Below are 22,119 nucleotides of genomic sequence, written 5' to 3' on the forward strand. Positions count from 1 at the left end.
GAATTAGTGAAAAATAATCAGGTTTGAATGCGGCATATTTATTCTTTTTTATCTGAAAGGTGGGCAGAGTGTCGTGATGCCAATGCTAAATATAAACCATTGTCCAATCAGAGAATATTTGCTCATTAGGAGTGCAAGAGAGTAGCTGGGAGGAAGGAAAAGTGTCTTTGTTGTCTTTTCTTCGGGGTGTTAGTGTTGGCGTGCATGCTTGCGAGTTTGATTTCCTGAGTAGAAACAGCATCCTCAGACTGCGGGGGAAGTGGGTCATGTTGCTAAGAAGCTTCTAGAACAGCTCAGCTCTTTATTAACATGCCAGAGGACACGCGGCACCTCATTAGCATATCCATCATGCACCTGACAGTCATGATAATCTTGTGTCCCTAATGAAGTGGCCATGGTTGATGAATAAAATGTATGAGACGACCGTCAGCGTTTTGGATGGTCGCTTACTGGACCCGCTGGTTCTGGCTTCGGTTCCCTTGAGCCTCTTTTGTGGACTGAACAAAGACCAGGATGTTCTAGGAGTCCAAAGTGCAGCCCGCAGCTCATTTTCTTGTGGCCCACAGCACATTCTAAACATTTGGGGACGGCGTGGCGAAGTTGGGAGAGTGGCTGTGCCAGCAATCTGAGGGTTACTGGTTCAATCCCCACCTTCTACCATCCTAGTCACGTCCGTTGTGTCCTTGAGCAAGACACTTCACCCTTGCTCCTGATGGGTCCTGGTTAGCGCCTTGCATGGCAGCTCCCGCCATCAGTGTGTGTATGTGTGAATGTGGAAATAGTGTGAAAGCGCTTTGAGTTCCTTAAAAAGGTAGAAAAGCGCTATACAAGTACAACCCATTTACCATTTAAAAATACTATTACAAAAAACTAATAAAAGTGAAAACAGGTGAAATGTAATGAGAAAAAAAAAACAATAACAGAAAGCTGCCGTGCAGGCTGTTTTTTTTCTTTAAAACTGTCATTGCTGGAAAAAAAAAAGATTTAAAATCAATGTTGTCATGAATTATTGACTAACTTAAGGCTCCATTTACTTTGCATCAGATATTCCACTTTTTAAATATTTTTGGGAGAAAACATTGCATATTTTGTGTTTGCAATAAACAAAACAAAGTATTCTGTGGCAAAAAGGGAATTAAACAAATAAACAAAAAAAAAGCACTGAAAAAAACAATTTATAATCGACAGATAAGAAGACAAAAAGGATTCTAACATGTAAACATCAGCTCGTTCTCGGTGGCTAGCAATGCAGCTAATGGTAGCAATAAAATCTTCCGCTAAATCGCTTTAAAAATGCGTTCAAAAACCGCCAACAATACTTCATTTATGTTCCGTAGCCTGTATAGTAAACAAACTGTAGCAACATTGTTATTGTAAGAGCACTTTTCTAGCGTAGTAACACATCGGCGTGTTTCAGTATTAGCCGTAAAAGCTAACTACAGCGAGAGAGACAAGCTAGATTTTGCGTCCGCACGAAACGCGTTTGAGTTTGTAATGCATAACACTACGATAGGACACCAACCTGTACTGACTGAAAAACATCATATTACAGTATCTGTAAAGTATTAGCCCACATTTCATGTTTTGTTTGTGCACAGCTAGCGACACAGCAGATGTACTGTAGTTGTAATAACACGCATGACGTGCTGCGTGTGTCATGATCAATTTAAAGTGTGACTAACTCGAACAGTTGTACGTTTTTCTGGTTTATTTTTGGGTAAGCACTCCATTTTTGTCGAAATAGCGTGGCTCCAACTTCTATATTTTGCAGCTTTGAGTTACTTTCACCTCACTCTGTCGGCTTCCGTCTGCTCCAACGTCTCACTCTTCTTTCGTGCTCGCTTCTATAAGCAGCGGTTCATCCTCAGTACATTCAGCTTCAAAAAGATAAGGTTGTGAATCCTAATTTGTCCAAAAATAGTCGTCTTTGTTGTTTGTTACCAAATGTGCCATGATTAGAAAACACTCGCTTATGATTCCGGGAGTAGGAACGCACATTTGTTGCCGGAAGTCAGACGTGCGCTGCTGTGGAAACGGAAATCAATGCCCGTAAGAAATCAGCAATGATTAAAATGACCAAAATACGGTAAATATTGAACATATTACGTATTGTTATGAAGGTGTCTGTTACTACATTACACTGTATATAGACTTGCAGTGTGTATAAAAACCTTGATGGAGAGTTTTTAATTTTTGTTTTAGAGGGCTTTGAAGGCTACAACGGTAACTCCAATTAGCGGCATCTTCCAAGTGTGTTTTTTTTATCATCTTTAAACCCACCCACCCCCCAAAAAAGACAGCTTTTCTTGTCTCTCATAATGATTGTGAACGATAGGCAAAATTCCAAAATGGTGCAGTTACCCTTTAAGTGTTAAAAATATACCGTATTTTCCTGACTAAGGCGCACTTAAAAAAAAATGTTTTCTCAAAAATAGACAGTGTCGCCTTTAAAAAATCGCCTTATAACCCTAAGCGCCTAATGTACTGCAGTGTTTCCCACACATTCATTTATTTGTGGGGGCCCGCCACGAAAGAATTACGTCCGCCACAAATATTTTTTTATTTTTAATTTTTATTTTTTTGTCCTGTCCAGATTCTCAGGCAAATCATATAGTTGATGTAGATGCCCATATAGGCTGTTCAGATTTACTTTACAAAAGAGAAGTGTAGGATACTTCTCTTGTTGTCTTATTTGTATTTGACCACTACTGTTTTCTGTTTATTTGTTACTGACTGTGGCAGGACACCTCTGCCTCTGTTTCACTTTATGTTGCTGGTAAATAATATGGTTGTAGTAGTAGGCTAAAGTTAAATTATTTAGTATGCACTAATTAAAGGGGCAGAGCTTTAAGAGACATTTTAGCTTTTATATTTTATAAGATATATTTTTTGTAAGAACCCCAATTAATAAATATATTTCAGTGAATAACTTATTGTTCGAATCTGTATATAAATATGTACATAAAGTGTTGTAATTATATTGTAAAATGGATGGATGGATGGATGGATGGATGGATGGACGTTTAAACCAAAACTGTTATTATTAATTAGTAAGTATACATTTTTTGAGCCTTTTTAGAGAAAATCATATCATTGTAGTGAATTATGCAAATTCCTCAATGATGTCATGGTGACCACGCCCATAGCCACGCCCCCACCGCCACAGGTATCTTGGCAGTTTATGGGAAACACTGTACTGAATAGTTCTAGTTTTGCTTACCAACTTCAAAGCTATTTTATTTGGTACATGATGAAATGAGAAGTGTGACCGGTAGATGGCAGTCAAACATAAGAGATACGTGTAGACTGCAATATAATGGCAGTCACACATAAGAGATACGTGTAGACTGCAATATGACTCAAGTAAACAACACCAACATTTTATATGTTCCATTGAAAATATAGAACATTATTCACGGCGCTCAAAAATCTATCAAAATGTTTTAGTACGACTTTGGTCAGCTCTGAAGCCACACCGCTTGATGGATTGTACTGTGCTTCAACATACAAGTATTATCATGGTGTGTGTATAAGGTAAGACATATTATTTGGTGTTTTGTTTCGCAATATTATGCAAAAGCAACTTTTCTTACCTTCTGGTACCTGCTGATCTGTATTTGGGATCTACATAAGTCCTAATAAAAATTGCGCGCCTTTGTAGTCCGTGCCGACACCGTAGTCGATAAGTTTCTTCTTTTTCTCTATCTTCTTGTTATGGGACTTTCATCCTCCGCTGTTGCCATTTCTAATTTAAAGTAGTGTAAAGTTCTTACTTATATCTGCAATGAAAGCGCTAAAACATACATGAGTTTACATAATTCACCCAAGGAACTTTAGTTATTAGAGAGTTCCGGTCGGACGGTTTTTCACGGGACACATTTCCGGCGGATGAGGAGACGCTGCTCCGTTATTGATTTAAGTAAAGTCTGAATGTCATTAAACCAGTTAGCTCCATCTTTTGACACTTCTTCCACTCCCGTCCTTGCACGCTACACCGCTACAACAAAGATGACGGGACGTAAATAAGACTGCCCACAAAACGGCGCATCCTGAAGTGACTTTTAGAAAGCGGCTTGAAGATAATCTGTAAAACATAATCTATGCAACATTTTGACCAAAGAACCACCATTACATGTTATGTAGACCAGTGGTCCCCAACTACCGGGCCGCGGTAGTGTATATATATATATATATATATATATATATATATATATATATATATATATATATATATATATATATACAGTATATCAGTGTTTCCCATAAACTGCCAAGATACCTGTGGCGGTGGGGGCGTTGCTATGGGCGTGGTCACCATGACATCATTGAGTAATTTGCATAATTTACTACAATGATTTGATTTTCTCTAAAAAGGCTCAAAAAATGTATACTTACTAATTAATTATAACAGTTTTGTTTTAAACGTCCATCCATCCATCCATCCATTTTACAATATAATTACAACACTTTATGTACATATTTATATACAGATTTGAACAATAAGTTATTCACTGAAATATATTTATTAATTGTGGTTCTTACAAAAAATATATCTTATAAAATATAAAAGCTAAAATGTCTCAAAGCTCTGCCCCTTTAATTAGTGCATACTAAATAATTTAACTTTAGCCTACTACTACAACCATATTATTTACCAGCAACATAAAGTGAAACAGAGGCAGAGTTGTCCTGCCACAGTCAGTAACAAATAAACAGAAAACAGTAGTGGTGGTAGATAGACACAGAGCTTCATCAAACATCTGATCCACTGAACAAAGAGCTCCAAAAATCTTGAACATTAGACTGCCATCAGTTTTACTCCCTACAGTTAACCATGTGTTTCCTACTGCCTGCAGAGTTTGCACCCTTTGTTATATATACATGTTGTGTTTGTAATATAAATACATTTAATAAAGTCAAATACAAATAAGGCAACTAGAGAAGTATCCTACACTTCTCTTTTGTAAAGTAAATCTGAACGGCCGATATGGGCGTCTACATCAACTATATGATTTGCCTGAGAAGCTGGAGAGAGCAAAAAAAAAAATTAAAATGTTTTTTTTTTTAATTTTTTATTTTTTATTTGTGGCGGACGTAATTCTTTTGTGGCGGGCCGCCACAAATAAATGAATGTGTGGGAAACCCTGTATATATATTTTTTAATTAAATCAACATAAACACAAGATACACTTACAATTAGTGCAGCAACCCAAAAAACCTCCCTCCCCCATATATACTCATTCACACTCATTCGCCCCCCTCCCCCCCCTTCCCCGGTCCGTGGGACACATTTTCAAGCGTTGACCGGTCCGCAGTTACAAAAAGGTTGGGGACCACTGATGTAGACCACAAGGAAGTGTTTTCAATTATGAAAAAAAAAAAAAATAATATGAACCCTTTAACGCGCCCTATAATCCGGAGCGCCTTATATATGACAATAGACCATTAATCGGCAGTGCGCCTTATATATGAAAATAGACCATTAATCGGCAGTGCGCCTTATAATCCGGCGCGCCCTATGGTCCGGAAAATACGGTATATATAAAATCCATCCATTTTCTACCTCTCGTCCCATATATATAATTAATATATGACCTATTTAAAAAAAAAAATTATGACCTTTTATGAGACCTTTCTGGGTCCCCGGGACCAAATTTGAAGCGCGCTCTAAAAGTTAAAAAAAAGTCTATATATCGTATTGGTTTTGAAAATACAATTTTAAAAATGGCCCCCGCATGATTAAATTTTTTTCTCAGGGTTAAAGGTTTGGACACCAATGTTATCTAGTCGAAGCAAGCATACTCGGCCCTGACATGTAGGGCTATCATATCGTGTCGGCCATCTTTACGGCACAGCTGACGAGGTGATGTGTGGTTTTGCAGGGAAGAAGAGGTCAAAGGTCGGCCAGGAAAACCGGGGGAAGAGGAACGTCATCGGACTGCAGGAAGCGTACACCGTGGAGACGCTGGTGGTGGCCGACGTGGACATGGTCCGTTACCATGGCGCTGAGGCCGCAAAGAGGTTCTTGTTGACCGTCATGAACATGGTGAGAGTGCCACCCCGGTACCCCGAAAGAAGGAAAACCACCGTACCAACATCTTCCTCCTCCACGTTGTTGCGTGTCAGGTGTACAACATGTTCCAGCACCAGAGTCTGGGCGTCAGGATCAACATTCAGGTCACCAAGCTGGTTCTGCTTCACACCCGCCCCGTGAGTCTCACCTCTGACCTCCTGGGCAGATGGGTGTTTAAAAAGGAAAATGTGGGGGAACCATTAGAACCCTCCTTCCTCACGTGTCCCGCAGGAGAAGCTGAAGGTGAGCCACCATGGCGAGCGGTCCCTGGAGAGCTTCTGCCACTGGCAGCATCAGGAGTTCGGAGGTCCGCGCTACCTCGGAACCAACCACCTTCCCGCTGAAGACGTCCCGCCTGTGGACACGGCAGTGCTGGTCACCAGGTGGGCTGTTTCTGCATGTTCGCGCCTCAGTCATGCAAAACTACACACACACACACACACAGCCTGGTCCACAGATGGTGTGTGTGTGTGTGTGTGTGTGTGTGTGTGTGTGTGTGTGTTTGCAGCAGGGTGACTGTTTTCGCACTTAAATGAGAACTTCGCCTCTTCCTCCTCTGATGCTCTCACTCGCTGCACACAACAAAGACTTGTTGGTCACATGGCCGCTCATTGATATTCCCGCTTATCTTTGTCTTCATCCTAAGCCCCGCCTCTTGTCGCACGACACATCCACGTTACTTCCGCTGACGTGACACTCCCTCGCGTTTGGTCACGCTCTGGAACAATGTTTCGCATGTAAACAAAGAATGTTCCATTCCAGGGTCAAAAATTGCAAAGTTTTAAGTGTTTTTTGTCACGTTTCAAGATGCAGTGTTAAGAGTATGAAAGACTGCACACTATGTTGGGGGGTGATCTACTAAGACTGTGTGTACAATTGATAACAAGTGCAAAAGTGGCGTAGGCCGCCCTATTTAAAGGCCTACTGAAACCCACTACTATCGACCACGCAGTTTGATAGTTTATACATCAATGATGAAATCTTAACATTGCAACACATGTCAATACGGCCGGGTTAACTTATAAAGTGGAATTTTAAATTTCCCGGGGAACTTCCGGTTGAAAACGTCTATGTATGATGACGTTTGCGCGGGACGTCAATGGTTGAAACGGAAGTATTCGGACACATTGTATCACAATACAAACAGCTCTGTTTTCATCGCAAAATTCCACAGTATTCTGGACATCTGTGTTGGTGAATCTTTTGCAATTTGTTTAATGAACAATGGAGACTGCAAAGAAGAAAGCTGTAGGTGGGATCGGTGTATTAGCGGCTGGCTGCAGCAACACAACCAGGAGGACTTAGTGGGATAGCAGACGCGCTATCCGACGCTAGCCGCCGACCGCATCGATGATCGGGTGAAGTCCTTCGTCGCGCCGTCGATCGTTGGAACGCAGGTGAGCACGGGTGTTGATGAGCAGATGAGGGCTGGCGTAGGTGGAGCGCTAATGTTTTTATCATAGCTCTGACGAGGTCCCGTAGCTAAGTTAGCTTCAATGGCGTCGTTAGCAACAGCATTGCTAGGCTTTGACAGGCGGCACAGCATTAACCGTGTAGTTACAGGTCCAGTGTTTGGTTCGGTGTCTCCTGATAGTAGTATTGTTGATCTTCTGTCTATCCTTCCAGTCAGGGGCTTATTTCTTTTGTTTCTATCTGCATTTAAGCACGATGCTATCACGTTAGCTCCGTAGCTAAAGTGCTTCACCGATGTATTGTCGTGGAGATAAAAGTCACTGTGAATGTCGATTTCGCGTTCTCGACTCTCATTTTCAAGAGGATATAGTATCCGAGGTGGTTTAAAATACAACTCCGTGATCCACATTAGAAAAAGGAGAAAGTGTGGAATCCAATGAGCCCTTTTACCTAAGTTACGGTCAGAGCGAAAAAAGATACGTCCTGCACTGCACTCTTGCTCAAATTAATGGGGTAATCGTCGCTTTCTCGGTCCGAATCGCTCTCGCTGCTGGTGTAAACAATGGGGAAATGCGAGGAGCCCTTCAACCTGTGACGTCACGCTACTTCCGGTACAGGCAAGGCTTTTTTTTATCAGCGACCAAAAGTTGCAAACTTTATCGTCGATGTTCTCTACTAAATCCTTTCAGCAAAAATATGGCAATATCGCGAAATGATCAAGTATGACACAGAATGGATCTGCTATCCCCGTTTCAATAAAAACATTTCATTTCAGTAGGCCTTTAAATCAAAATGTTGTGTTTACTAACGGCTGTCACCATGGAAACACTCATTTACTGCACACCTATTGCATCCATGCATCTATGTTTATGTTGTGGAAAATGCAGCAACTATACATGTTTTCTGGAATATTCAGAGTATGTGAAAGTTCAATTTCTACCTCGTTTACGTCCGTGACGACCTCTTTAAAGCTTTGTAATCAATCAGAAATACCAAGCAGCTAAAAGTCAAACATGGAGAGAGTGTTTGCATGTTTCCCATCATGCCTTGCAATTGATTGAAATGGGTGTAATTTAAAAAATGTTATGGCGGTGGGGCTTTTTTTTGTAATATCCACAAAGTTCAATGAGCAGGTTGTGTCATGTGTGACCATGTCTGTTGAATTTTTGTGCTGGTTGAATTTTTTATTTTTTTTGCCATGACTCGGAAAGGTTGTTTTGGATTGGGTCATATAGGTACATGTTGTGATGGTGATTTCAAGAAAGTACACATTATGGTCACTGACTTGTGTTACTTGTGAAATTTACAGGATGGCGACAAAATGTCACCTGTGAGACCGTCAAATTATTAAATGTAGTCATGCCTGGCATGTTTGCTTATTGAACTTCTGCCGGTCTCGCGGGCCAAATTAAAGACGCCGGCAGGCCGCATTTGCCCCAGGGGCCGTAGTTTTAACACACCTGCGCTAGTGGTACACATACCCCAGTTTGAGAATCACTGGTCTACAGATTTAAATGTTCACAGTAAAAAAAAAGTTTGGGTCCTTGGGACCTTTAACGTTCAACAAACTTGAGGCACCCAAAGGGTTAAAATAAATCTAAATATTGTGTTGGTTTTAAAGTGGAAAAATATCAAAATGGCCCAGCACATGCTTTCATTTTTCAGTAACTTATTGAAGAGTACTGACAGAAGTAATCCAAAGAAGTTCATTAGGTCTTCAAGAAATTATGCAATTTGTTATTCTCATACCTAGACCTGTGTGTTTACTTCCGTACCTGACGGTTTTGGCTACAACTGTTGCCTTCCTCAGAGGTTGTCACGTGATGATGACATAGTTAGCATAGTTAGCATCATCTAGCTAGCTTACTTATTGACGATGACGTCACGTGACAACCTCTGAGGAAGGCAACAGTTGTATCCAAAACAGTCAGGTAAGGAAGTAAACACACAGGTCTGGCTATAACAGACCTGGGCAAATTAATGCGGCCGGTTAAGCTTTTCAATCTGGCCCGCCGGACATCCCCAAATAATTGTTATAGATATTTAAGATGTAAACTGTAGCTGCCATTATGATGTGCAGTGATGTTTTGAAAATTACGAAATTACCGTAAGTCTTGAACTATACAAAGTATTTCAATGATTGGAATCTGCACTTTTGCATAATATACTAGTTACTTTGGTGATCTAAGTCACAGCAGCTCAGACGAGGCACCAAGCAGGGTGGGTGGGGAGCGTTTCCACAGAGTGTTTCCAAAGCGACCAGCCTGAAATGCACGTGTCAGGGACAGACGCGGAAGGAGATTTTTACAACAAAGTTCTAAAGAAAAACATACTTTTATTCCATGGCTTTTAACACTGAGTGATCTCCATCCTGCTTTGGCGTCCCACAATGCACCTGCTGTGAACCTGTTTTTATGTTTTATTTATATATTTTTTATCGTGCTCTGTTTGTGTTGCGGTGTGCTTGCTCGTTTCTCTTGTGTTATCTTTTAACCTGCCCATTGTACAGCACTTTGGCTACCCCTGTGGTAAATTTTAAATGTGCTTCATAAATAAAGTGGATTTGATTTGACTTAGTGATATATCAGATGTATGAGATTGTAGGTGGGTTTATTTTTTACCCTTCGCGTTCATATTTCACTGTGTTTGTTGCATTTTTATTGCGTTTTGCTTGATTGTAAAATATGTCGACGGAGAGGTGGTGTGACGTTCATACGGTGTAAATATTCAGTGTTTTATCGTTCATAGTTAATGTAAATTCTTTATTTTCATGTACATTCTGGGTGTCTCATTCAGTAAAAAAATTTAAAATTCCATTCCGTTTTTAAGGCAGTCTGTCATAAAGTTTTTAGCTTTCAATCAGACATTATCGTGAGGTTTTGTATTAGTGTTCCTAAAAATAGATATACCGGCCCCACAGACACATTTTTTTCTCTAAATTTGGCCCCCCCGAGTCTAAATAATTCCCCAGGCCTGGGCTATAACAATAACAAATTGTATGACTGACGGAAGTATTTCATTGGTCCATGAGAACAGGTTTTGGTTTCGTTGAAAAAGTTCTAAAAGGGTTCTTTTGTTTCAGGACAGACTTCTGTGTCCACAAGGAGGAGCCCTGCGACACTGTGGGTAAGTTTCATCTTTTTTTATTATTATAATCATCTTCCTCGGAGGGCCCAAAAATTCTGTTGCTGGGCAAGTCAGGGAATGTCAGATTTTATTGTTTCTTGGTGGTTGTTGTGTCTGAGGAGGGAAGAACATTCCAGGACCTTCCAACTGGACTCCTTGGCTAAGATATTCGGGTTTGGCTTTGGGAAGTGCCTGGCGTGTACAAGTGTGGAATGTGTGTGTTGGCCCCAATGTTCTACGAGTGTCTCAGTGTTTGTCCGTGTCGGCATTTTAGGATGCGTACATTCCTGCGCGCACAGTGCATGAGAGCGTGCACGTGACAATAAAGGAAGGAGGACGATGAGGAATGTCCGATGGGGACTTGGCACCAATCAGTGGGGATGAAGAGTCGTCTCTCATTCTTCCGACTGGGGTCTCATATTTGATTAAAAAGATGTGACGAGACAGGATATCGACGACGACTTATCATACCCGTTTGCATTTGAAAATAATTCATAAGCATGCAAAAGTATATGTTTGCGTGTAGGCAAGAGGCCAAAACTCACAAAAGTATGCAAAAATAATTCGGACAGACACCTTTTCTGAGGACAGGTGGACGAAAATGATGGAGGTTTTCCTTTGTGGACACGCTACCTTGATGTCATCATTAGGGCTGTGAATCTTTGTGCGCCACACAAGTCCATTTGGTTCTTGGGAGTAACTATTCGATTCAGATTCCATTCTCCATTCTCAGAAATCTGCGTTTTTAAACATTCAAATATCAATTCCGCGTTTATTTGATGAAACATTGTATCGTGTAATCGAAGGAGGAGTGTCAATAGATGTAGCTAACTTAGTTTTCTTATCAACAATCGAGCAGTAACTCAACCTCCGTGGCTTCTCAGCGCAAAACACAACACTGGAAATGTGTCCCCTGAAAACCTGTCCGACCAAAACTCACAATAACAAAAGTTCTGTGGGTGAATTATGTAAACACACCGCAGTATCGAACTATACGGACTATAAGACGCACTTAAAATCCGTGAATTTTTCTCAAAAATGCGCCTAATGTACGGAATAATTGTGGTTGTGCTTACCGACCTCGAAGCAATTTTATTTGGTACGTGGTGTAATGATAAGTGTGACCAGTACATGGTAGTCACACATAGGAGATACGTGTAGACTACGAAATGATGCCAGTAAACAACACCAAGACTTTAAATGTTCCATTGAAAATAAAGAACATTAGACACGGCGCTCAAAAATCTTTTAATATGCTTTAGTATGACTTTTAAGTCGCACCGCTTAATGGATTGTCGGCCCATTATGGCAACCGTAGTCAGAGATACAAGTATTACTATGGTGTGTATATAAGGACTGCAAAATAGCACATTAGCAGACATATTATCTGGCGTTTTGTTTCACAATATTATGCAAAACCAACTTTTCTTACCTTATGGTACTTGCTGATGTGTATTTGAGATCTGCATAAGTCCTGAAAATGTGCGCACGCCCCCCACTGTAGTCCGTGTCAATGCCGTAGTCGATAAGCTTCTTTGTTTTCTCTATCTTCTTGTTATGGGGCATTCATCCTCCGCTGTTGCCATTTCTAATATAAAGCAGCGTAAAGTTCTAACTTATATCTCACTGTGGAAGCGCTAAAAGCTACCAGTGTAGTGAGTTTACATTATTCACCCAAGGAACTTTAGTTATTAGAGAGTTCCGGTCGTACGGTTTTTCACACATTTCCACTAGTGAGCCTCGGATGAGGAGATGCTGCTCCGTTATTGATTTACTGTAAGTAAAGTCTGAATGTCATTAAAACAGTTAGCTCCATCTTTTGACACTTCTTCCACTCCCGTCCTTGCACGCTACACCGCTACAACAAAGATGACGGGGAGAAGACGCTGCCGAAGGTGAGCCACGTAAATAAGACCGCCCACAAAACGGCGCATCCTGAAGCGACTGTCAGAAAGTGACTTGAAGATGGTCTGTAAAAAAATAATCTATGCAACATTTTGACCAAGGAACCACCATTACATGTTATGTAGACCACAATGAAGTGTTTTTCATTTAGAAAAAAATCATAGTATGACCCTTTTAATGCGCCCTATAATCCGGTGCACATTTTGTATAAAAAAGACAGGAATAGACCCGCTCATCGGCAGTGCGCCATATAATCCGGTGCGCCCTATGGGCCGAAAATACGGTACTCACTTTTCCTCTTGCCTAAATGCCGCGCTAAATTGTAGAACATATTTGGATGATTACAATCCCAACACTATTAATTCCAAACCAGCTGTAGTTCGAGAGTGTTTATTTGTAGCCCGCAAGAAAATTAATTTTTTAACACGACGGATGTAAACAGAGGTCACAACACAGGAAATCTATTACAACGTTGATTATATATACTGTACATGTTCTTTAAAAGTGACTTTTAAACAACGTCGCAAAATAGTTATAATTATAAATTGAGACTACGCTGATGTCCAATGTTGGATCCACCTTGTTGGTTGGGGAAATTACCAAATTTCAATGGTCAAATCAACGTCACAACCTGACATTGAATAAACATAGTCAAAAAGCATGTTGTTTCAACGTTGTAATTGTGTTGTGGATTATTGGTTGGGAAATGAAAAAAATTCAATGGTCACATCAACGTCAGAAACCAGCATTGATTAAACGTCGTCAAAAAGCATGTTATTTCAACGTTGTGTTTGAGTTGCTCAACGACCTAATTAATAATAATAATAACAATGGATAACCCGACCTCGGATAAGCGGAAGAAGATGGATGGATGGATGGATGATAGATTTATATACCGGTAGCACTTTTCTAGACAGTCAAAGTGCTTCACAGTGGTGGTGGTAAGCTACATTTGTAGCCATAACTGCCCTGGGGTAGACTGACTAATTCAACAAGTTCTCAACGTTGTTTTAATGTCTTGTGCCTGCTGGCTGTAAAATAGAATTGCCAATCTTTTCTGAGTTCCTTGCATGCATGTTATATAATTGTAAATTATATTTTCAATGATAATAATGTTAGTAAAATACTAAAAAAACAAATTGGGGTACATTACATGAGTCTAAAAGCCAACAAAAAAAGTTTGGCAGATGAGAATAAGTCTAAAGGTAAAATTTAGTGTAGAAATGCACCCAATTGCAGGAAATTTTGTCTTGATTTTAAACATTTTCTTTCGGGACTTGCGTGTCAGCACTTTGTGCCGATATATATTTTCCTTTTTTTTGTTATTTTTCCTCTCTTTTTCTCAAAGGGTGCTCGCATGCCAATTCTATGATCAACTACTGTACATTCCTCCATATAAGAGATCAACAGCTGTGATAAATTTCCATATTACTTAAAAGAAAACTGGTTTTGTTTAATAAAATTCTACTCAAACATTTAATAAAGTCAAATACAAATAAGGCAACAGGAGAAGTATCCAACACTTCTCTTTTCTAAAGTAAATCTGTACAGCAGATACGATCATCTACATCAAGAATATGATTTGCCTGAGTGGCTGGACAGGACAGATTTAAAAAAAAACAAAAAAAAAAAAACATTTTACATAGATTTTTTTTTAATCTATTCAAATATGATTTGGGTTTAACTAGAAAATCTTTTTTTTTTGACACCCCTTGTCATCATGTCAAAGACGTGCTTATGGTTTTGTGTCCATTCAATCAATCAATCAATCAAAGTTTATTTATATAGCCCTTAATCACAAGTGTCTCAAAGGGCTGCACAAGCCACTACGACATCCTCGGCTCAAATCCCACATCAGGGCAAGAAAAAAACTCCACCCAATGGGAAGCAATGAGAAACCTTGGAGTTGACCGCAGATGTGGGGACCCCCCCTGGGTGACCAGTGCAATGGATGTTAAGTGGATCTAGTTAATAGTGTGAGTCCAGTCCATAGTGGGGGCCAGCAGGGGATCATCTTGAGTGGAGACAAGTCAGCAGCGCAGGGAGTTCCCCAACTGATGCACAGACGAGTGGTCCACCCCGGGTCTCGACTTTGAACAGCTAGCGCATCATCTGTGGTCACCTGATAACCACTCCACGCAGGAGAGGGGGGCAAAGCAGAAAATAGACGACAGATCAACTAGTCTAAAAGGGGGGTCTATTTAGAGCCTAGAGTATACAAATGAGTTTTAAGATGGGACTTAAATGCTTCGATTGAGGTATTATCTCTAACTGTGACCGGGAGGGCATTCCAGTGTACTGGAGCCCGAATAGAAAACGCTCTATAGCCCGCAGACTTTTTTTGGGCTCTGGGAATCACTAATAAGCCGAAGTTCTTATAACGCAGATTTCTTGCAGGGACATATGGTACAATACAATCAGCAATATACTGTATGTCCTTACTAGAGAGGTTCTAACAAAAACGATGTTTGAGACCAAAAAATGTCCCCTGGTTTTCATGCACATGTGAGGAGTTGAGTATCTTCAGTATGGGCATCCTTGGAACCGTCCCCGAGACCATGAAAGTGTTTTTCTTTATTTATTTTCCCAGCTGGCCTCCTGTATTTAAGCTTCCAGAAAGGTTCCCCAAAGTGTCAACAAACAGTCGACGCTACTGGACTTTTTCCTTTGGACTGCATCTCCCCAAAGCAGCTGCTCCTCACATGTTTGTCCTCCTCATCCAAAGCCGCCTTTGAACAAAGTCCAGTAGAAGTGGAGGACTTCCCTCTGTGGAACACCAGGAAGCAGAGTGCAGCGTTCAGCACGTTTACGAGTGTCATCGCACACTCGCTCATCTCTACTCTGATTGGACCGTTGTGCCACTTTTGTCCTCGGGGACTAAGGCTGACATGGACTGGACAAACCTTCACGCTGGATCAGGGGTGCCCAAACTTTTTCCAGTGACGGCCACAGACTAACAAATCAAAGGGTACGGGGGCCATTTTGGTAGTTTTCACCTTCAAAACAATACAATAATTATATATATTTTTCAAAGAACTAGACCAGGGGTGTCCAAAGTGCGGCACGTAGCTAATTTTCTAACAATCGTTAGCATTCTAATATTAGGATGCTAGCTTTTTTTTGGTCAATTTTGCAGATATACACCTCAGTGTCAAATATTTTGTTGCTTGACGAATGATACCTGTTGGCATGTTAATGTTAATATGCTGTCTCCTTTAGCTAATTTTGTAAGTATACAACTTAGTCATATTTTGGTACTTGATGCATGCTAACGTTAGCAAGCTAGCATGTTAAACACATTTTTCAGGTACACATGTCAGAATAATATATTTTGGTACTTGACGCATGAAACAGTTAGCATGCTAAAATTAGCATGCTAGCTTTTTAGATAATTTAGGAGGTTTCATAAATGTTGGTATTTTGGTAGTTTTCACCTTCAAAACAATACAATATTTATATATATTTTTCAAAGAACTCGGGCCGGGGTCCATTTGCGTGCACGTAACTAATTTTTTAACGGCCTGCGGCACAATCGTTAGCATTCTAATATTAGCATGCTAGCTTTTTTTGGGGTAATTTTGCAGATACACACCTCAGTGTCAAATATTTTGTTGCTTGACGAATGATACCTGTTGGCATATTAACGTTAATATTAGGGGTGTGGGAAAAAATAGATTCAAATTCAAATCCCCATTCTCACGTTGTACGATTCAGTATTTTTATTTATATCTTATTTTTATTTTTATTTTTTTAAATTGAATTTTATTAATCAATCCAACAAAACAATACACAGCAATACCATAACAATGCAATCCAATTCCAAAACCAAACCCGACCCAGCAACACTCAGAACAGCAATAAACAGAGCAATTGAGAGGAGACACAAACACGACACAGAACAATCCAAAAGTAGTGAAACAAAAATGAATATTATCAACAACATAGCAGTGATTAAAAATCCCTCATTGACATTATCATTAGACATTTATAAAAAATAAATAAAATAAAAAATAAATATGAACAATATAGTGTCACAGTGGCTTACACTTGCATCGCATCTCATAAGCTTGACAACACACTGTGTCCAATATTTTCACAAAGATAAAATAAGTCATATTTTTGGTTCATTTAATAGTTAAAACAAATTTACATTATTGTAATCAGTTGATAAAACATTGTCCTTTACAATTATAAAAGCTTCTTACAAAAATCTACTACTCTGCTTGCATGTCAGCAGACTGGGGTAGATCCTGCTGAAATCCTATGCATTGAATGAATAGAGAATTGTTTTGAATTGGAAAAATATCGTTTTTAAATCGAGAATCGCGTTGAATCGAAAAAATCAATTTATAATCGAATCGTGACCCCAAGAATCAATATTGAATCGAATTGAGGGACACCCAAAGATTCGCAGCCCTAGTTCATATGCTATCTCCTTTAATTTTGTAAGTATACAACTTAGTCATATTTTGGTACTTGATGCATGCTAATGTTAGCAGGCTAGCAATTTAAACACATTTTTAGGTACACACGTCAGAATAATATATTTTGGTACTTGACGCATGGAACAGTTAGCATGCTAAAGCATGCTAGCTTTTTATTAATTTAGGAGGTTTCATAAATGTTGGTATTTCACTAATGCCACCTGTAAGCATGCTATTGTTAGCATGTTAACATAGTCCTGTTAGCATGCTCACTTTCTTAGCTCATTTAGCTCATATTTTTTGTTACTTGACGCTACCATTTTAATTTGGCTTTGGCTCTTCAGCATTTACACAACATTTCTACTGTAATGTAATTTTCTAGTTCTTTAAAACAATCTATATATTGTACTGGTTTTAAAGTTGAAAACTCCCTAAATGGCCTCAGCCTCCTTTGATTTGTCACGTTGTAGCCCTCATTGGAAAAAGTTTGAGCACCCCTGAACTAGACAATGCCATTTCAGTAGTAATTGTGTGTGAATGCTGAAGAGCCAAAGCCTAACTGAAGTGCTATTGATTGATTGATTGAGACTTTTATTAGTAGATTGCACAGTGAAGTACATATTCCGTACAATTGACCAATAAATGGTAACACCCGAATAAGTTTTTCAACTTGTTTAAGTCGGGGTCCACTTAAATTGATTCATGATACAGATATATACTATCAGATATATACTATCATCATAATACAGTCATCACACAAGATAATCATCATCAGAGTATATACATTGAATTATTTACATTATTTACAATATTTACAATCCGAGGTGTGGGATGTGGAGGGGGGGGGGGGGGGTAGGCTTGGTTGTTATCATCACTTCAGTCATCAACAATTGCATCATCAGAGAAATGGACATTGAAACAGTGTAGGTCTGACTTGATAGGATATGTACAGCAAGTAGTGGACACAGAGAGAGAGAGATGAGTAAGCATAAGAAAAAGTATCTACATTTGATTATTAACAATCTGGGGAGGGTGTTAGTTTAGGGTTGAAGTTGCCTGGAGGTGTTCTTTTAGTGCGGTTTTGAAGGAGGATAGAGATGCCCTTTCTTTTACACCTGTTGGGAGCGCATTCCATATTGATGTGGCATAGAAAGAGAATGAGTTAAGACCTTTGTTAGATCGGAATCTGGGTTTAACGTGGTTAGTGGAGCTCCCCCTGACAGTTAACTTGCTGGCCAGATAGCGTCAATATTGGCAAAATGTGCTAAAAAAAAAGCTAGCCTGCTAACAGTACTATGCTAACATTAGCGTGCGAATAGTTAGCATTAGTAAAATACCAAAATATTTGTCACTGAGTTGTATACCTAATAAATCAGCTAAAAAAATTTATCTAGCATGCTAATTTTAACGTGTTAAAATGCTAACCGCAACGTGCGTCAAGTACCAAAATATATTACTCTGAGGTGTGTACCTGAAAAAGTAGATTACAAAGTAGCCTGCTAATGTTACCAACATATGACTGAGGTGTATACCTACAAAATTAGCGGAAACAAAAGCTAACATACTAGCGTTAGCATTAGAGATGTCCGATAATATCGGACTGCCGATAAATGCTTTAAAATGTAATATCGGAAATTATTGGTATCGGTTTCAAAAAGTTAAATTTATGACTTTTTAAAACACCGCTGTACGGAGTGGTACACGGATGTAGGGAGAAGTACAGAGCGCCAATAAACCTTAAAGGCACTGCCTTTGCGTTCCGGCCCAATCACATAATATCTATGGCTTTTCACACACACACGTGAATGCAAGGCATACTTGGTCACTGCCATACAGGTCACACTGAGGGTGGCCGTATAAACAACTTTAACACTGTTACAAATATGCGCCACACTGTGAACCCACACCAAACAAGAATGACAATAACATTTCGGGAGAACATCTGCACCGTAACACAACATAAACACAACAGAACAAATACCCAGAACCCCTTGCAGCACTAACTCTTCCGGGACGCTACAATATACACCCCCCGCTACTCCCTACGAGCCCCCACACCCCACCCCAACCCAGCCCACCTCGACTTCCTCATGATCTCTCAAAGTGCAAAAAAAATAATGCACTTTGTGACTTCAATAATAAATATGGCAGTGCCATGTTGGCATTTTTTTCCATAACTTGAGTTGATTTATTTTGGAAAACCTTGTTACATTGTTTAATGCATCCAGCGGGGCATCACAACAAAATTAGGCATAATAATGTGTTAATTCCACGACTGTATGTATCGGTACCGGTTGATATCGGAATCGGTAATTAAGAGTTGGACAATATCGGATATCGGCAAAAAAGCCATTATCGGACATCTCTCGTTAGCATGCTAACAGGTATCCTTCGTCAAGTAACCAAATATTTGACGCTGAGGTGTAAACCTGCAAAATTAACAAAACAAAAAAAAAGATAGCGTGCTGATATTAAAATGCCAACAAGGCCGTTTAAAAATTAGTTACAGGCTACAAACGGCCCCAAGCAGCACTGCTTGGACCTGAACTTGGACAGACAGAAGACTTTTGACAAAGATGACAACTATGTAACACACACTCACACACACACACACAATGTGGATGATGTCATGTCAGTTGTGCGTGTGTAACGTGTTAATCCAGCAGCACAATGACAGCACACACACGCTCTTTGTGTGCGTAAAAGCCCCCCTCCACAACATAATCATGTGTTCTTATCCAAGAACAACACATGTAACCTTGGAGATGCTATGACCTCATCTAGAACGTTCTCTCCGCACTGACTTGATTAACTTTGCTACAGTCCTCACGTGTTTGTGTGTTCACCTAGTGTGTGTGTGTGTGTGTGTGTGTGTGTGTGTGTGTGTGTGTGTGTGTGTGTGTGTCAGGTATCGCCTACTTGGGCGGAGTGTGCAGCGCCAAAAGGAAGTGTGTGTTGGCCGAGGACAACGGACTCAATTTGGCCTTCACCATCGCTCACGAGCTTGGACACAAGTAAGTGCACTTCTGGATTGTAACTCTTTTGTGTGTGTGTGTGTGTGTGTGTGTAGGCACGTTATGTAAGGGCTAAATTTGCCTAACTCACATCAGACGTTTGTAAACGAGCCAGGAAAATGACATCATTGAGGGTGAACGACTATGATGTCATCATCTGGCAGCTGTGTGGATGCAATCGACGGCCAGCAAAATGGCGTCCAAGTGTTACTCGCCGACAGGTCACATGACTGGGGCTCGCCGTGACATCGTTTGACCTCCGGCGAGTTCCATAGTTGCCTTGTGACAGTGCCGCTGGTCACGTGACCGCATGTTGGCGTGTGCTCCCCAGCATGGGGATGAGCCACGACGACGATCACGCCTCCTGCACTGGCCACGCCTACATCATGTCTGGCGAATGGGTGAAGGGGAGGAACCCCAGCGACCTCTCGTGGTCGTCCTGCAGTCGCGATGACCTGGAGACCTTTCTCAGGTGACGTGATCGTGAGCACAGCGTTTGAACTCATTTACATATTAACACTGCTACATCTAACTCATTTGCATTTTAACACGCTTTCGCCAACACGTTTACAAATGAGCACTGATGTCTAACTCGTTTACATATTGACACTACTATGTCTAACTCATTTGCAAAACCCAAAACCAGTGAAGTTGGCACGTTGTGTAAATCGTAAATGAAAACAGAATTCAATGATTTGCAAATCCTTTTCTACTTATATTCAATTGAATAGACTGCAAAGACAAGATAATTAATGTTTGAACTCGAAAACTTTATTTTTTGCCAATATTAGCTCATTTGGAATTTGATGCCTGCAATATGTTTCAAAAAAGTTGGCACAAGTTGAGGAATGCTCATCAAACACTTATTTGGAAAATCCCACAGGTGAACAGGCTAATTGGGAACAGGTGGGTGCCATGATTGGGTATAAAAGTAGCTTCCATGAAATGCTCAGTCATTCACAAACAAGGATGGGGCGAGGGTCACCACTTTGTCAACAAATGCGTGAGCAAATTGTTGAACAGTTTAAGAACAACATTTCTCAACAAGCTATTGCAAGGAATTTAGGGATTTCACCATCTGCGGTCCGTAATATCATCAAAAGGTTCAGAAAATTTGGAAAAATTACTGCACGTAAGCAATGATATTACGGACCTTCGATCCCTGCATCAAAATCCGACATCAGTGTATAAAAGATATCACCACATGGGCTCAGGAACACTTCAGAAAACCACTGTCAGTAACTAGAGTTTGTCACTACATCTGTAAGTGCAAGTTAAAACTCTACTATGCAAAGCGAAAGCCATTTATCAACAACACCCAGAAACGCAGCCGGCTTCGCTGGGCCCGAGCTCATCTAAGATGGACTCATGCAAAGTGGAAAAGTGTTCTGTGGTCAGACGAGTACACATTTCAAATTGTCTTTGGAAACTGTGGACGTCGTGTCCTCCGGAACAAAGAGGAAAAGAACCATCCGGACTGTTATAGGCACAAAGTTCAAAAGCCAGCATCTGTGATGGTGTGGGGGTGTATTAGTGCCCAAGGCATGGGTAATTTACACATCTGTGAAGGCACCATTAATGCTGAAAGGTACATACAGAGGTTTTGGAGCAACATATGTTGCCATCCAAGCAATGTTATCATGAACGCCCCTGCTTATTTCAGCAAGACAATGCCAAGCCACGTGTTACAACAGCGTGGCTTCATAGTAAAAGAGTGCGGGTACTAGACTGGCCTGCCTGTAGTCCAGACCTGTCTCCCATTGAAAATGTGTGGCGCAATGTGAAGCCTAAAATACCACAACGGAGACCCCCGGACTGTTGAACAACTTAAGCTGTATATCAAGCAAGAATGGGAAAGAATTCCACCTGAAAAGCTTCAATAATTGTGTTGATAAAAGGAAAGGCCATGTAACACAGTGGTAAAAATGCCCCTGTGCCAATTTTTTTGCGATGTGTTGCTGCCATTACATTTTAAGTTAACGGTTCTAAGTTTCCCCGTTCGAACATTAAATATATTTTCTTTACAGTCTATTCAATTGAATATAAGTTGAAAAGGATTTGCAAATCATTGCATTCTCTTTTTATTTATGAATTACACAATGTGCCAACTTCACTGGTTTTGGGTTTTGTAAAACCACTATGTTTAACACATTTGCATTTTAAC

The 22,119-nt window shown here is 40.2% G+C and overlaps 2 protein-coding genes across 2 annotated transcripts in view; one reads left to right on the forward strand and one right to left on the reverse strand.

The window, feature by feature from the left end:
- LOC133641829 (G patch domain-containing protein 1-like) overlaps nt 1-396 on the reverse strand; it is a 20,181-nt gene extending 19,785 nt beyond the window's left edge. Inside the window, exon 1 of the mRNA XM_062035881.1 lies at nt 355-396. Within this exon, the coding sequence (XP_061891865.1) occupies nt 355-396 (42 nt within the window). The remainder of the gene's footprint in view (nt 1-354) is intronic.
- Nucleotides 397-410: 14 nt separating this feature from the next.
- Nucleotides 411-22,119, forward strand: part of LOC133641835 (A disintegrin and metalloproteinase with thrombospondin motifs 17-like) — a 47,338-nt gene continuing 25,629 nt past the window's right edge. Inside the window, exons 1-7 of the mRNA XM_062035895.1 lie at nt 411-531; nt 5,883-6,046; nt 6,127-6,210; nt 6,305-6,456; nt 10,569-10,612; nt 19,850-19,955; nt 20,287-20,427. Coding sequence (XP_061891879.1) covers nt 411-531; nt 5,883-6,046; nt 6,127-6,210; nt 6,305-6,456; nt 10,569-10,612; nt 19,850-19,955; nt 20,287-20,427 — 812 coding nt within the window. The remainder of the gene's footprint in view (nt 532-5,882; nt 6,047-6,126; nt 6,211-6,304; nt 6,457-10,568; nt 10,613-19,849; nt 19,956-20,286; nt 20,428-22,119) is intronic.

The sequence above is a fragment of the Entelurus aequoreus genome, linkage group LG02 (genome assembly GCF_033978785.1).
Source record: "Entelurus aequoreus isolate RoL-2023_Sb linkage group LG02, RoL_Eaeq_v1.1, whole genome shotgun sequence".
In the NCBI taxonomy this organism is placed as follows: domain Eukaryota; kingdom Metazoa; phylum Chordata; class Actinopteri; order Syngnathiformes; family Syngnathidae; genus Entelurus; species Entelurus aequoreus.